General features: G+C 31.4%; 1 protein-coding gene across 1 annotated transcript in view; it reads right to left on the minus strand.

Moving 5' to 3' along the window:
- Nucleotides 1–3728: 3728 nt before the first annotated feature.
- Nucleotides 3729–17996, minus strand: part of LOC122522678 (otoferlin-like) — a 42019-nt gene continuing 27751 nt past the window's right edge. The window contains 21 exon segments of the mRNA XM_043643979.1: nt 3729–4353; nt 4452–4552; nt 4630–4848; nt 5522–5720; nt 5810–6128; nt 6196–6365; nt 6438–6608; nt 6716–7463; nt 7541–7735; nt 8045–8406; nt 8996–9297; nt 9972–10223; nt 10858–11058; nt 13255–13407; nt 13586–13894; nt 13994–14224; nt 14467–14710; nt 14958–15268; nt 16004–16077; nt 16080–16151; nt 16154–16345. Of these exon segments, the coding sequence (XP_043499914.1) occupies nt 4173–4353; nt 4452–4552; nt 4630–4848; nt 5522–5720; nt 5810–6128; nt 6196–6365; nt 6438–6608; nt 6716–7463; nt 7541–7735; nt 8045–8406; nt 8996–9297; nt 9972–10223; nt 10858–11058; nt 13255–13407; nt 13586–13894; nt 13994–14224; nt 14467–14710; nt 14958–15268; nt 16004–16077; nt 16080–16151; nt 16154–16345 (5006 nt within the window). The 3' untranslated portion in view covers nt 3729–4172.

Below are 17996 nucleotides of genomic sequence, written 5' to 3' on the forward strand. Positions count from 1 at the left end.
GTGCGAGTGAGAGAACAAACCAATATTTCTCTCTTTTTATTTATCATGCGATAACGAGTATTTTTGTTTTGGCCATCGATTGTTGAGCGTTCTGCATACGAGTGCGAGTGAGAAAGAAAACCGATATTTCTCTCTTTCTATTTTTTCTTTCGGTAGCGAGAATTTTACGTCTTGGCCATCGAGCATTGAGCGTTCTGTATATCTATATATATCGGCGTATAAGCGCAGCGTTTTTAAATCGAATCTTGATGCTTATGGCAAGCCATTTCTTTATTTATTGTCAAAAATAATGAACCTTGAATAAAAAAAAAATAATTCATTTTAGCAGAAACTATTATTATTTAGTAGAGAGTAAAAATAATGAATTAATTTTGTGCCTCGCCATAAAATTAATTAGAATAATTAATTGATATAAATTCTTTGGCTCAAAAAAATTTATTTGTATATCAAATTGAATACGTATTCTCTTTAAGACGAAATTAAAAATTTAAATATTTTTCCTATTAAATTATGTATTTTATAAAATTTTAAATTACTGACTTTTTGTCTCGTAAAAATTTATTAGTGTATCAAATTAAATACATATTTGAAAAAGAAGAATTTTGTATCCACACATAAAATAATTCAAGATATATATGAAAGGATATTCTAAAAACGTGGAATTTATTTTTTGTCTATACATAATTTTAATTCATTTTTATCATATTAGAAGAAAACAGTAATGCATTCTGATTCATCTTCGAAGTCTTAAGAATTCTACGAAAAAAATTGAACATTTACCAAGTGGTGCGTTAGCGTAAGTAGTAACGTCTTCGCTTCTCGTGCCGGTTATTAACGTTTGATTCTTCGTGGGGGAATTATTTTTTTTATAAGTTTTTCTATCCTTAACAAGGAGACGATCAGTGAGTCTCACCTCAGATATTTTTAAAATTTTGCACTAATTATATAAATTTTATTAGGAAATCGACATTATTACGCGAGTAATAAAATTACCAATTAAAAATAAAATAATATCCAATAAATAACAAAAATTAATTTTTAACGTGCCGAAACGATACATTTTTTAGGATGATGTTTACAGGATGAATTTGTAATTTAAGTAATAAACTTCCTTTATTTGTGCAGGATGTAAAAAAATTTATTGCTTTTAATTTTTTTGTAATAATTTTAATTTTTTTTCTATATATAATTAGAAATTAGGAAATGTAAAAATAATTTATATAACCTAAGGATAGAAAAACTTACAAAAAAAATAATTCCCCCGCGAAGAATCGAACGTTAATAAACCAGCGCGAGAAGCGAAGACGTTACTACTTACGCTAACGCACCACTTGGTAAATGTTCAGTTTTTTTCGTAGAATTCTTAAGACTTCGAAGATGAATCAGAATGCATTACTGTTTTCTTCTAATATGATAAAAATGAATTAAAATTATGTATAGACAAAAAATAAATTCCACGTTTTTAGAATATCCTTTCATATATATCTTGAATTATTTTATGTGTGGATACAAAATTCTTCTTTTTCAAATATGTATTTAATTTGATACACTAATAAATTTTTACGAGACAAAAAGTCAGTAATTTAAAATTTTATAAAATACATAATTTAATAGGAAAAATATTTAAATTTTTAATTTCGTCTTAAAGAGAATACGTATTCAATTTGATATACAAATAAATTTTTTTGAGGCAAAGAATTTATATCAAATAATTATTCTAATTAATTTTATGGCGAGGCACAAAATTAATTCATTATTTTTACTCTCTACTAAATAATAATAGTTTCTGCTAAAATGAATTATTTTTTTTTATTCAAGGTTCATTATTTTTGACAATAAATAAAGAAATGGCTTGCCATAAGCATCAAGATTCGATTTAAAAACGCTGCGCTTATACGCCGATATATATAGATATACAGAACGCTCGATGCTCGATGGCCAAGACGTAAAATTCTTGCTACCGAAAGAAAAAATAGAAAGAGAGAAATATCGGTTTTCTTTCTCACTCGCACTCGTATACAGAACGCTCAACAATCGATGGCCAAAACAAAAATACTCGTTATCGCATGATAAATAAAAAGAGAGAAATATTGGTTTGTTCTCTCACTCGCACTTTCATTCAAGACCGAGAGTCCCGAAGATTGCCGAAGATCCTTCGTTTGTGGTTACGCGCGGATGCTCGCACGCAACTAGCATACTAGTGCGCCGCGTGTAAAAACCGACAGAGGGGTAAGACTTGCTTTCCCCCCACTCTTACAATTATTTTCCCATCTTCAATCCAATTTTATTCGCTTATTTTTGAAAATACAAAGATAACTTATAGAACATTTTTTATGTATTTTTCAATTCTCTACAACTTTTGTTTGACACTTTTTTCGATTAAATGCCTAGATTCTAAGATAAAGCCATTTTTTACCAATTTTTATCCTTTTTTACCCTTTTTCTCAAAAACGGCACTTTCCACCTCAAAAAAATTAGCACCATTCGATTCAGCGTCGTCTATTTACCCTTATATCAAGTTTCCACCTTCTTTCCTGAGATCGCAGGAAACGGCCCTCGTTGACTGGACTATAAAGGTTGAGGAGTTGGTGGAATAGGATCTGACTGTGCGGATTGTGTTGCCGACGCACGTTCCCGACTTTGTTGTGTCACCAATTCTTTCTTTTCCTTCTATAATTGAGATTAGACACTTATAGAGCTGCGAATTCAATTTTACGGATGTCATTAGAGGGAAGACTTCGTGTTTACATATATCCTACAAATTGGTCTACAATCAAAGGTATTATTACTATTATTATTTTTATCATTATTATTTATCGTAATATTACAATGAAATATTATTTAATATTAATCATCGAATATCTATGTTATTTAGAATATTATGAGAACCAGGATATTTTAGATTGGACAACGAGGAAGATGACAAAAATGAATCTTCAGGAATGTACACCACAAGACCGTACTACTAATTTCAGCATAAGGTATTCCTTTTCCGATCACGAAGAAGAGGAAGAGGAAGACGAAAACGAAGACGAAGGGATAGATGTAGAGGAAGAAGAAGAGGATGAACAAAATGAAAGGTCAAAAGAAGGAACAAGCGAAGAGGAAAGTGAGGAGGAGGAGGAGGAACAAGAGGAAAACAATTCTTCTGAACTATTCGACATAAAATACGCTTATAATATGTTCGACGTTTTACCTGTAGACATATAAATTTAAATGATAGAAATAAACACACAAATCCGTGTAATTTAAATAAAGAATGCTTTATAAAATATTTCAAATTAATTATTTTCTTTGTCTATTTAATATTCAACCCAAATACACATACACGCAATTACTTGCCCTTTTAAAATTATTACAATACTAACTTTCTAACGCGATATCTAAAGAAAAAGTAATTATTCTTTTGATTGAAATATTTTTACTACGGTATACATGCATAATATCGATACTATATAAATAATTATTGTACCAAATTGCTCTAACATATCTTTACATTATTATAAAGAATCCTTTTTGAAACGACGTAGATTGAATATTTACATGGGATAAATTTTCGTTATTAACGATTCATATACTTGAACTAATCCTCTTATACACACGAATGATACTCACGGTTAATGATACATTAACGGAAAGGGTAAATCGCGAATACACTCATTAATAATCATTGGTCCGCTAAAATAAAAGATTTAAAATAAATAATTTAATTAGTACCTATTCTCAAATATTTTCCTAATTGGTGCTTTTATTTTCAATAAAAATATTTAAGTGCGTTTATCAATCGAGAATTATCAATCTTGCCCGCTAGTTCGTACGTAGGCCTAATAAAATTCTTTTCTTACGTTTAATTCTAATAATGTAATTAGACGTGGATTTTAACTTTACCGAAAAATATTTTAAACTAGTTGTGACTAGCCTAATCTTTTTAAGTTCATGGTATATGTACATATACGCTGATATTATATATCTAGAAACAAAATACTCTGCAACGTGAATTTTTTTTTATCGAGATATGCTTATTTTATTTTATACTCCTATAAGAAATGAAAAAATATTCTAAATTTATACTAAATTATTATTTTCTTTTTTTTTTTTTTAAATAGCAGCAGCTTCGTCGTGCTACATCATTTGTACATTATTTCAATTTGCACTCATTTTGTTATTTCATTTTAAGCTCCTAAAATCTTCTTCACCGAATAACCAGGAATAGCATAGAAAAATAGGAGTATGAGTAATATTAAACCTATCATTATCATAACTTTTAAAATAGCCCATTTATAATTGTGCCAAACGATATATTTGATTGATTTTAACGGATTCAGGAACCACATGAACGAAGCATCCGGTCGACTGTAAAACAAAAAACGAAACATTAAAAAGCAAGGAATTCGAAACGTAATACAGAGGACGATATTTTAATCTAACATTATATGAAGGAAATTACTAACTTGGGTTTATCCAAAGGGTCAGGTTCATTGCGACCAAAACCAGCAGGATTTTTTTCCGCTTCCTCTTTCGTCAATAAATGTATTTCGGCTTCTACCTTACCCTGAATAAAGAAGCTTATTATTCGTTTAGAGTTTACATAATTAAATAAAGTATTTAATTAGATCTATGTGACCACACCGTGAGTTCCATATCTTCGTTTTCCTTCTTCACGTAAAAAGGCCACCAACCTTTTACTCGTTTCTGCTTAAAAATATTAACCATGGGTACAGAACCATCTGTTTTTAACATACCAAGCGTGCATAGTTTGCTATTCTTTGCGCCACGTGGAAATCGATTGAGATCGAGAGTGATTGCACCCAAGAAATCGTCTGCTGAAAAGTGATCGGCATCCCATACCTTTCAATAAAGATAATATGATAAATTTCATTAATGTTATACGTATTTTTACAAGATTTTATATGATAACATTTGCTTCTTATATTTATTAATAACGTTAGGAAAATGTTTACGATAAACTCTAAGACGTCCCGTAAGTCTTTAAAACTATTTACAATCATTCATCTATTGTCTGCCATTATATTTGAAAAAGCAATAAAGGGAAAGAATGTGACGATTTTGAATGTTCCGGATTAATGTATTACATTTTAAGGTACAGAAACAATTAGTTTCAAGAGCGTTTTTATTTCTCGAATGACCTCGAGCAATAAAAGATACCCCGGAACTGAATTTCATTAAAAAGAAGGAAATAAAAGGATAAAAAAAAATGTCAAAATAATTGAAAAGAAATGCTAGATGATCGAATGAACTCAAGGGAAATCACAAGAGAGGAGATTGTAGATAACATATAAGTGTTTTCTGTTAAAGTTGTAAATAAAAGTGATTACAAGAAGTATATATATTCTGAATCATTGCATTCCAATAAAATAGTAATTGTTTTAAGTAAAAAGTAAGGGGTGGGTATGAATACTCCTGTGAGTAAGTCAGTATACAGTATGATCATTTGTTTCTTATTATTTTTCATCTCTTCTTACACAATATGAAAAGTTTAGGTTTGCGAAATATACGTTACTTGTAATTCTAATCGTGCTGGAATTTTACACTCAGATTCGTCCCAACTGAAAAGACTTTCTTTTCGATTGATAACGATCTTCTCTTCGGCAACGAGATAATCAAATGGAAAAATGAATCTCCAATTGAAGTTACCCTCACCGGTCAATGATCGATAATGAATATCCGTTGATTGACAATCCTCTGGTCCTTTTAACCAACTATCATAAGAAGGAAAAGAGTAATATTTAGAAATGTAAAAAAAGAGAAAATCTTATATTATTCGAAAATATAAAATATTTAATTTTACCCTTTAACGTAAATATCGCTCATCTTTTCGCCGGTAAAGAAAGCATCATCTTCGAGCACGACGTCATCTGTATTCCAAATTATCACTCGTAACTCATAACTCTTTGGTTTCCTAGGTGATATGTCGATTGGTGAGCCTGGTGAAGGCATATCCATTGGAAACATGTCCACCCACATTTCCAATTTTCCTTGTTCAATACCTGGCTTTTCGGGATTGTAAAGTGGTCGAGTTTCAACGTGTTCGGGTACTAAAGTAGAACCGATACGGGGAAAAGAATTCCATTGATGAAGTACAGCCAAAGCAAGGTGTTCTTCTATACCTGAAAACAAAAATCAAATCAAATAAAATGCGTCTATTTTGATTATAATAATCAAATTCGTTAGAACCTTTTGAATGAACGTAAAATTCCATATCCTCGTTTGACAAGGAGAATGTTTTTCTCCCAATGGTTACGCGCCCATGAGAATACACAGGACCATCTACTTTACCCTCTTTGCATAATTTAGATAAAATTTGTGTAGGTTTCATTGCATCTCTCCACTTGTTATAACCTGATCTGTATAATGTGTATAATCAAGATTAAGTATTTATCGTGATCAATAATAACATATGTTAATAACGAACTCACTCGTCGTATCGTCTTGGAAAACCACAAGTGGCACGATGCCTACTATAAAATCGATTTTCCAAATCAATTTTTGTCTCGCCGATCATATCATCGGTACCAACTAAATCCCAATCGAGAACTTGAACAGTTAACAAGGAATCCTGAGGAAAGGTGGCTTCTATTTCAAAACACCTTCAACCCATCAATAATAACCCATCAATAATCAATAAGCCCATCAATAATAGGGGTATATAGATTTTGTAATTTTATTTGAAAAATAAAAGAAGGACAATACTTACTTCCCGAATACAGGATTGAGCTGCTTAGAAACATAATTTTCCTTGTCACTAATCCTTTTACCACCCAACTGGAGAACAACATAAGGATCAGCTTTACCATTAAGATCGCAAGGATGAAGATCGTTGGCCTTAACGATGTATACTCTGACAAGCACATGGATAGGTTCGTTAGATGGTACACCTTGAAAGAAACCATACTGAGGATCAAATCCCATCACGGTATGATCTATCAGATCCTTCGGAAGTGGCCATTTGTAGACTTTTAAAGCTCCTTTAAAATATCCAACTATTCTATGCTCGTCCTCGGGTTCGTCACCAGTTTTCTTGCCCCGATAAAGTTCGAACGTATGCAGCCATTCCTTGAACTGTTCGAATTCAGGCTGAGCTTCTAATTCGTTAGGATAAATCTTGAGGAGAGCTGCTTTAGGAATTATCTTTCTCGGCATGTGTTTTGGACTCAGTTTCGACACGAATTTCGAAGCATTTGACGGTGATTTCAGGCCAAACAATTTCTTGCTTGGATAAACACTACCTGGACTTTTTTCACCTGTATTTGTTAGTTGCCTTGCTTGGCCTTGTTCAAATGCATCTTCCAAAAAAGCTGGCAAAGTTCCATTCGGTTGCGCTTGAAATATAGATTTTTCTCTCCTTAATTCTTTATTTTCCTCGATCATTGCTTCGACCGATGCAAAATATTTCGTCCACCAATCCTGACAACCATCTCCATCGTCAAATATTCCAACGTCATCTAAACGTTTCAATTATTACATCATTATATATATGTTATAACTCGAAATAGTAGATAAAGTTTAACGATTAACTTACTTAATCCGATATCGTTCATTGGACTCTGCTTTTTTCGTAGATTTTGTTCGGTTTTATCTCTCTTAGTTTGCCAGGCACATTGTTCCAATCCTAATGTGATTATCGTATCGTTATTATTTGAACCAATATCGGATTGAGTAAACGATTCTGGCATACTCGTTTGTTGTTGATACTTCGATCTTCCTTGTTCGAGACCTAAGATAACAAATAAATGTATGAAAATGTGATCCTAATTTTAACATAAGATAATATTAGGGTGAACCAAAAGTTTGTTCGTTTATTGTGTCGAAACTTTACTTTGAAATTGCATAATGAATTGTTATTGTTTATATATATTGTTTATATATACATATATATTATTATTATTGTTTATATATTATATATATTGTTAATAATTTTATATATTATTATATAAAATGTACTTTGGAAATATTAATTTAAAAACGCACGAACTTTTGGTTCATCATAATACACACAACAAATGGATAAATAATTTTTGTTTACCAGCACATTGCAACTGATAAAGACTCTTCTTTCTCTCTTCTACATCTCGAGCTCTCTTAGTTTGCGGAGAATAAGTATACTTGTGAATCGAATTAATAGTATGCGTGCCTACGAGAGTGTATCTGCCGAAACTTCTACAATCCACCGCTCTTATCGTTAACGGTGGCCGATAAAGTTCCTGCTCCGGCAATTCTAATTCTAAAAACTTAATAGGTGTATTGAAGTTTGGATTTTTCTTAGCGTTTGCTATAACCGAGGAGTATAAAATGTGGCCGGCACATTCAACGTCAACTCTTGGTTTGTCTACCGTTAATAAATGTACTCTTTTTAGATCTCGTAAACCCCAGAAGAGTACCTCTATCCTGAACAATAAAATATAAATAATTGTTTAGAAAAAAAGAAATATATATATGAAGATTCTTTCCATGTATTATTTCTATTAACACGTTCCCTGCCACGTGTACATGTTTTCGATACACGTTAAAATGCTTAAATGTAAGCCAAGCTGAATTTTTTAACTTGAGTTGTTTTTATCTAAAAGTAATTGCTGATAACACTGTCTTATGTGACGTAATGATGTTTACAGGAATTTTTGAGTCGTGTACCGATAATGGTACACGCGGCGTGGTAATTAGTTATGTGTAAATTATAATAGTGAAACCACGCGAAATACCAGAAAAAGGGTGACAACCTTTTGTAATGATTGCCCTAATAAGCCATACTTATGCATTGATTGTTTTAACAAAATTCATCGCTACATGAAATTATAAATCAAATATAGGACATACTTTCTATTTCGTATTCACTTTTGTACATAACTCTTATTTCAATTATTCGAAAGGAAATAAATTTCATTAATAAAATTTAATTTAATAAAAGGTACACGTATCTTAGAAATGACATCTTCTCATAAACATCACAGCAGGGAACGTGTTAAAAATTCCTTATTACCTATATTTTGCTAAAGTAGGTCGTATTCCAACAGGTACTGGAAGAATGGGACCTTGATCAGGACCGGAAGTAAGTATTTGTTGGAATTTGTCCTTTGGGTCTGGCAATGTGGGAAAGCCAAGATCTTTTGTCGTTGGATGTTCGAGTAATTCAAATACAGCTAAAAGTTCTCCAGCTCTGCCAGCTCCTCTTGTAATGTCGTACCATTCCAAGGAGGGTGGATAATTAGGCGGAACATAATTTTCTGACGCAAGTTTAACGTGCGGTTTTGCGATAGCACGACCAATGTACTCGGATTTTCCCTGGAACGATCGATTGAAATAATTTTTTTAATAAGACTTCTATCTAAATATGTAATAAACAATCATAAATATATATCGGTGCGTATAAAAATAATTATATATAGGAGTGATTATCAATGCGAAGTTCAAAGAACGATATGTAAGATTTTGGTAAGAAGAATAAGAAGAGGAAGAAGAAGAAGAAGAAGAAGAATGTGCTTGAACACATGTATACATTCGTGATAATATAATCCTAGAAGGTATTCGGTTAGAAGATCTCGACAAAATTTATTCGAAATTTATTCGTATCGTCGAATGATAGCGAGGATAAAAAAAAAACAAGTTGTGTGCTTGTGTGTGTTCGTTTCATTTTCCATGCAACGAGAAAAATACTCTCGTAAATCATCGAGTGTGCTTTGTAGAACGTGAATTTATGAGAGATGTTACAGGTCGTATACAAACTGTTAAAGCAGAGAGATAATCCTTTTCATGCAGTGTGTTTTATGTCCACGGTTTACACAATATGACTCTGGAAAAGAAAGAATCGTAAAAATGAATCAAATTATGAACACGATCGGCGGTCTTCGATTCGTTCGATAACGATTTTATATCATAATGCGAAAAGTATGTAATGATCGGAATGATCTAACGAAACAAAAACAAAAAGAAACAACAAAAACAAAACAACAACTTACCACTTTGTCCTGGTCGAATATCTCGATGACTATCGATGGTGGATCCTTTTTAATTTCTTCAGCGGTACCATAAATTAAAATGTCGTCGAATAGAAGCAACTCGTCCCACGTTGGGCTCAATGTTTCGTCTATTACTTGAGTCGATTTACAAAATTCACCGCAAATAACGCGTGCGAACGGATCCGATAAACCAGACGCATCGCTGCCGATCAACGATCGTGCTTGATACATGTGTGCTCTCAGTTGAAATTTCTATCAACAGACAATGATTTGAATAATCATTGATTAACACACGCTCCCTGTCACGTGTACAGTTTTCGGTATATGCAAAAATGCATTTGTATGGTAAGCTGAATTTTTTAATTCGAGATGTTTTCATTTAAAAGTAATTGCTGGTAACACTGTTTTATGGTGTATGTCTTATGCTGATAATTAGTTATGTGTAAATTATAATAATGAAACCGCACGGAATACCACAAAAAGGATGACAATCTTTTGTAATGATTGCTCTAATAAGCCATACTTATGCATTGATTGTTTTAACAAAATTCATTGCTACATGAAAAAATATAAGTCAAATATAAGACATACTTTCTATTTCCTATTCACTTTTGTACATAACTTTTATTTCAATTATTCAAAATGAAATAAATTTAATCTATTAGTGTTATTTTGTGTGTGAGCATTTTGTCGTTTTAATATTTATTATTATGAAAATAGTATATTATTCTCTCAAAAACAAGAAAAAAAAACAGGTATTTATAGAAAATTATTAAACTTGTTAACATGTACTGAAAACGGTACACTTGGCCTAGAAATGACATCTCCTCATAAACAACATAGCAGGGAACGTGTTAATGATTAACTTTCAAATGCATTTACTTACGTGCTTATCAACGTAATGAATGATCGTCGGTGGTAAAGCACGCAACCTATCGAGGTTTCTAAGTTCGTGACTCATCTCATAACCCTTAGGTAAACCCTCAATAAAGTACTTTTTGTGCTTGAGTATACCCAACCACATATAAATTTGTAATTTCGTTTGTATAGCCCAACCGGATGGTCCGAATCTCTTCTTTCCTGGAAGCTATATTGTAACAAATTACATTAATATTATCATTAGATTCCGGATGTTTATGTAAATGGCATATTTTATAAAAAGAAACATGGATGAAGCAATGAAACCAAGGCACAAATACTTATTACAATCGGGAGGTGCTCAAGATACATTGTTTTCGTTTTGCATTTTTATTGGATTGGCACCTAAGTGATTGCGGATTTTAAATAATAAGGAAAATTAAAAGTTCTTGCTGAAAAATATAATTTTATTCAATTAGGTATTGACTGTTTTTGTCGATGACCTTTTGCCATCGTTCAGCAGTGTCATAATTTCCCATTCATAAAATTTCAGATTTTTGCTATTAAAAAACTGAATTAAACATGATTTGTCTATCAAAAAATCCGCAATTACTTAGTTGCCAACTCAATAGCATAATTCATATATGCTCTGCATATTTACGTTCAAAATACATATGCAGTATATGGACGCATATGTTATTTGTCCTATTTATGTATATTTCGTACTGACGGTGAATATATTTGCTAAATACTTTAATATATCATCTGTTTTTACACTTTAATGTGTCATGCACGCGTGGTAAATAGTCTACACAGAATAGCTGAGCGAATACGACTTTGTTTTCTATTTATTAATACACTAATAACATCCGTGAAGAAAATATTTTCTAAAAACACCATTTCGTATTGAAGCGTATAATTCGCATAAGATTAAATGTTTCTGAAAATTTATTTTAACACTTTTTACCGCGTGCAATGGAAAACTTTTGAAACAATAAGTTTACCACTAATCAATTCGGTAGAAAGATACGTAGATTGTATTAATTGTCTATAAGCAATATACCTGGTGATTATGGAGAAAAAAATAAAAAATATACTAGCCTTTCTAAAGAAAAAAAATATATAAGATTATCTACATAGAAGTCTACAAAATTTTGACTTTAATCAATTCATTGAAAGAGCCGATAAAAGTAACAGAATATTGCTAGAATTAAATTTAAGTATGTACTATAATTACTTTCTGTAATATGGAACGGTTATTTTACGCAAACAAGTTACATTTTTTACAGATAAACGTTCCAATAACATCATTAAATATTGAAAAGATGCTTATAATATATATTGTAAGTCGAATTATATAATATATCACAATAATCGCAAATATATATTGTTAATACATAATAATATAACAAATATTTCGCGTATATTTGCATATTTTTTTTTCGTGCATAGATATCATATGCTTCTTACATATTTATCGTGCATAAACATCCGCTGAGTCTAATCATCATAAATTATTTGTTATAATTAACACTAGATTTATGGACTGAGCTAATTTGAATCATTAAAAATTTGATTAATTAATAAATGTAAGATTTACGTATAGATGAGATATATATTTAATGGTAATAGTAAAGTAGTATTTATTAATAAATAATAAAAAGGTATAATGTTTGTAAAAAAAAAGTAAAATGGTAAGTATCTATAATCTAATGATCTAATGCTAACAATAAGTGTAACTCCCCACGTCCGAAAACAACCGCAAGGAACACCCGAATCCGACTCGTCGTCGCCTATCGTAATCCTTCGCCGTTCCCCGTTGTCTTTCGTACCTCGCGTTACACTTATCACTCCTCAATTATTATTCAACTCTCAGAAAAACGCAAAAACCCAGTCCTTCCCGTCGTCCACTTATACCCTACATCCCCTCCATCGTCTCCCGTTGTTTCTAGCCATCTCCCTGGAAACTTCCCGATCATTCCAAGCCACGCGCAAAGGCTTTTCCGGTATTTCACATTATCGAGAACGTTCGGGAGACTTCGATGTAGCTATACAAAGGCGACAAGTCCAGATGATGTAACCTTAAACCTAAACTAACATTCTTATCTAACGCTCTTCCTTTGTCCCGACCGGATGCATTCTTTCATTTCTTTCAATCACTCTCCACTCATACCATTCACACATTCATATCTATACTTCTTAAACAATTCAAAACCCCACATAAATATTATTTTAATAAATATATTATTTGTTTAAATATTATTATTTAAAAACATATGTTGGTTTTTAGTTACGTAATGAAATATACGTAAATATTAATTGCTCCCATCTACTCAACCTTTCATTGACACAATGTTTGTTAATCATTAAAAAATAATAAACAGAACATCCGTATATCTAGTGTTAAAGACAATTGTTTACCGACCTTTAAAAACATCGTTTGTATCTTTCCACAATTTCTACCGCATTCTTCATCAACGATAGAATAGATCAATTCCCTGCACGAAATCCTTTGATAGGCAACCCGTCTTCCGGAACTGATGACCCAAATGAAGACATCGGGTAATGAATCTTGCGGCTGCAAAAACACAGAGAGGTTTCTCTAGGATATCTAGCTTAATTTCTAAGCATTCTTTTTTTTTACTACTGTAAAATATGATCTACTCTTCGCGATGATCCACGCGAAGAGTAGATGGGGGAGCTTTTGCTTTTTTTTTGTTTTCTTTTTTTTTGTTTTTTTGTTTGATGGTACTGACATCCTCCACTAAGAACTTCAATTTCTGTAGATAGCTCTGTGCCGTTTTCAAGCGTTCCTTGAAACTGCTCTTCGTAACTATGGCCTTCAAGTTCCTTGACATCGACCCGATGCTTTCCATCTCTCTTTGACAAAGTTTCATCCTTTCCTTGTCCAATTTAGTCTTACCAACGCCTAGTCCGGTTGCGCTAGATTTGCTGATGCCAACGTAACGATTGCAACTGCTAGACAATTCCTCGAGAACGGTCTTCAATAATTTTTCGCTAGCCGGATCCTCGATTCGTTGTTGCACCTCAGTTAATCCTTCTTCCTGATCGATGTTAAATGATACTCGTTAAAAAAAAATTTTTAAAGTAAGACAGAGAGAGAGATATTCTGTATTAAAACAAACGAAAAATAATAAGCTCACCAATTTGTCCACAATCTTGCCAATGATATTACTATTGTACATCCTACGTCTATAATCTGGCCAAACACTTCGTACGTAAAGACACGGTTTATCATCCCAATATGGTAAAAAGTAATAAATTTTATCATGAGTCATTGGTTTCGTGGTCGGTGTTGTACTTTGCCAAGATCCGCTAACAATTTCTTGCAATTCTTCTTCCTCCCCGTTGGATCCGCCTTGCATTTCGCATATCTAAATTATTATTAATTATTAACAATTTGTTGGATGTACAAATTCGATGCGATATGCGAGAAACGCGAAAATCTTATACTTTTAAGATCAATTTAAAACGAAAAAAAAATTGTATATATTATATATTACATAGATGTATAAAAATTTGTTTATTATATTATATATTACGTAGTCGTATAAAGATTGTATATTATATTATATATTACATAGACATAAACGATGTATAAACTTAAATCCTTTACCTTGGAACTTTCATTGTGTCCGTCCAAAGCGTTACCAGCGTTACCAATAGATACCTCGAAATACATTGGCTTATCGCAAAGCTTCTTGTCTATCATAGTAGCATCCATTATGGTTGCAAATAAAAAGAATTCCTCGTTCCTCGCATAAGCTGTTTCGTTGATTGGCACGGTTGTTTCGACCTCGACCTCGGAAGGTGCCATTTCAACGTTATCACTTATCTCCGTTCTAATAGCTACAAGTAACCTGCATGGACAAACAATTAATCAATTAATTACACTAACTTAAATTATTCTTTTTCTTTTTTCTTTTTAGTCCTAATAATATATTAAACGAATATTAGGGTGAGCTAAAAGTTCGTGCGTTTATTGTGTTATAAACTGCATAATGGATTGATTTTTTCTTTTGTAAAATTTTCTTTGGAAATATTAATATTAAAAAATGCAAAACTTTTTGTGATTCACCCTAATATATTTAATAAAAAGTTAATAACCTTGCTCTATAAGATATCCCTTCACCTAGTCCAGTATTCAAGGTCGAGTGTTCATCTATCAAACTATAATCTCTAATGCTACCATAAAGGTGAATAAAAGCTGGACCAAAGGTAGGTAGGAAACCCTTTTCACCGTCGTTACTAATCTGTTTCAGATCGACAAAGTGAGTACCTATAACTGTAGCATGCACCGGGTCGTTATCGCAGAGTTGGATTTTTATTCTTTGACAAAGAGGTGGAAACATTTCTGTGAAGACGATCTGTTCGTTCCAGATAGGAGCGTAACTATGTCTTTTTACGCTTGTTTTTCCCTGTAACGAATATATCCTTTCAAATATTGTATAACGAGAAGAGTTTAGAGCCTTCCAAGGCTAAATTAACTAATATGATTTAATTATTATTAATTATTAATATCGTTATACATTTCGCCTAACTCGATCATCTAAATATCTCGTTTATTTTGTATAATAGAAAAAAATGTCAGAGGAAAAAAATATTCTATTCGAAAGCGCCGATATAGTGAAAAGCTGAATTTTTTTATATGAGAAGATTTTTTGCTTATATGAGTGTCTTACACCGTTGATTTGCATTTGATTCTTCATTTATTGTTCTCCGAGCGCGTACTGAAATTTCTGACAAACATTTCACTATTTTCTCGGTAAAAGTCACCTAATGGTTAACATGTTGTACATCGTTCGATTCGTTTTTTTATAAGTTATAAGACTGTTGTAGTGAAAATATGTAGTCCTATTTAAATAAAATACGATGACCTTGATATCTCGAAAAAAGTGACCTTGAAAAAAATGTTGACCCATTACTAGATCAGCGTCTTCGAACAGAATATTTTTTTGCTGTGACATTTTTTTCTATCGTACGAAATAATAAAATTTAGGTGGTCGAGTTTGGCGAAAGACCCCGTATATATTACATATAATATAATTAATATCTAATTAAATTAATTATATATATATTATATTTTTATATATATTATATAATAATATAATTATTTTTGATCAACGTTGAATAATAATTTTCAATGAACTTACGCTCAAACCAGCAAACGAAACTTGCACGTAAGGATCAACGAGATCTTTGACTTCACCAGTGAATGCTTTTTTACATTAGCCATAATACTGCTGTTCATTTTTGGTAAACCATCGGCTCTGTAGATCTTTACAATAAATTTTGCCCTTGCCTTTCAATCGGTACACCGTCAGGAAGCAAAAGATTTCCTTCGATGTCGTCCTCGTCTTTCTCACTTTTCGGTGGAATTTTAATGGTATCACCCTTTCCAATAACGCTTATGTCACACTTTAAATATCCCTTGGGACCTCCAGCTACGTCATCTGGATCGGTCAGAAGAGCCCATTTGTGATAAAATTGATGATCTGCGAATAGTATTCGATATGGTTTGTCATCAATCTCGATTAGTAAGAAAGATATTTCGTAAGACACATGTAATTCGAAAGATAACATTCTAAAGCCACGATTTCCTTTCAGTATACTAAATCATCTTTTAATTAACGAATTAATACTTAAATCATCTTTCTTCTTATCTTTTTTTCACATGTAAAAAAGAATTAAATCAAATTCATTTTTTTACACGGTTTTTAAATTCCGAAAAATAAAACGGATATCTTTTAATTTGAAACATATATCGTTAATATTAACTGCAAAAGAAACATTATTCGATTCCAATGAACTTTGGATCAGTGTAGTTAATTAATTATTGGTATTATTGCATAATTGTTACCTAGATCGATATAATTTCCTATTTCATTCAGTTCCGCCTCTCACTAACCCGTTAAATATTAGATTAGTCAGTTGGTTAATTATTCGCACGGGCTTGAGAATGTGACATAGATAATAGAATAATCGAATAGTTAACGGATTGATCCGTGCGGCAAATTCGTTGATTACAAGCCCGACAATAATTGTATGTAAATTTGAATTAGGTGTTTTATTTGAAAGAAATTAATTGGATTTATTTTTTTCGTATGTTTTTTCGTTTTTTTTTATTCGTTTTTAACGGATGTCGTGGCTCGCGAATGTAAAAAGAATGTTTCAATTGCATGCAAGCACTCAGGATAGCGATAGAAAGAAAGTGTTGCGTTTATCTGGTATTTTTATTTTTTTCTTGATAACTTTGGAAAGCAATGATGATTAAATCGAATTCCTGTAAGTAAATAATAATCTATCTTAGATGATAGTAATAATAATAATAATAATAATAATAATAATAATTCCTTGAACATGCAATATTTTAATAATAAATATCATTGTTGTACCTATTGTTTCCATGTATTATTCATGGAATAATATTTTGATAATTTACGAGTATTATACCTTTATAGAATTATACATGCATCACCCATAATAATAAATTTAATACAATTTATATGGAGTTATATGTGCTCTTTCTTATTTATGTTCTAAGTGTTAAGTTTATGCGTTTTCCGGAATCAAATCGCAGTAATCCGATAACTTATTATCGTTTATAAATCAAAATAATTCATTTTAAATTCCTACGACAGATTTTTATTGTAAAATCTGCTAACATATGTATCTAATATCTCGCATTTCAATTTAAACGTATATCATCAGTTTCGATTGAAATCATTGAATCGAATGATTTTAACGATTTAAAACGAATGATTTAAAATCACCATGACAAAAATGAAATATAATATTTTATAGTCATTATCATTGTTATATTATATTCGGTTGAATACTCACTTAATTATTTCCAATCGTTTCGTGTTGTTTTCACAAGCAGTTATCACGTAGTGTGTAATATTAGAAATACGTAACAATTCATTGTAACAAATTTCATTGTAAATAAATTCATACGTAACATTGTAACACATTTAATCACGTTGGAACGATATTTTGGCGAGAAAATTAAACGATATTCATATTCTATTAATTATTTTTTTTGCTTTTTTAATTAATTAAATTAACGAACGAACGAACGAACGAACTAGAAGAAGAAAAAGAAAAAAGAAAATAAACATACACACACAAACAAACACAAGAACG

This window comes from Polistes fuscatus, unplaced genomic scaffold (genome assembly GCF_010416935.1).
Source record: "Polistes fuscatus isolate 324 unplaced genomic scaffold, CU_Pfus_HIC Scaffold5, whole genome shotgun sequence".
Classification (NCBI taxonomy): domain Eukaryota; kingdom Metazoa; phylum Arthropoda; class Insecta; order Hymenoptera; family Vespidae; genus Polistes; species Polistes fuscatus.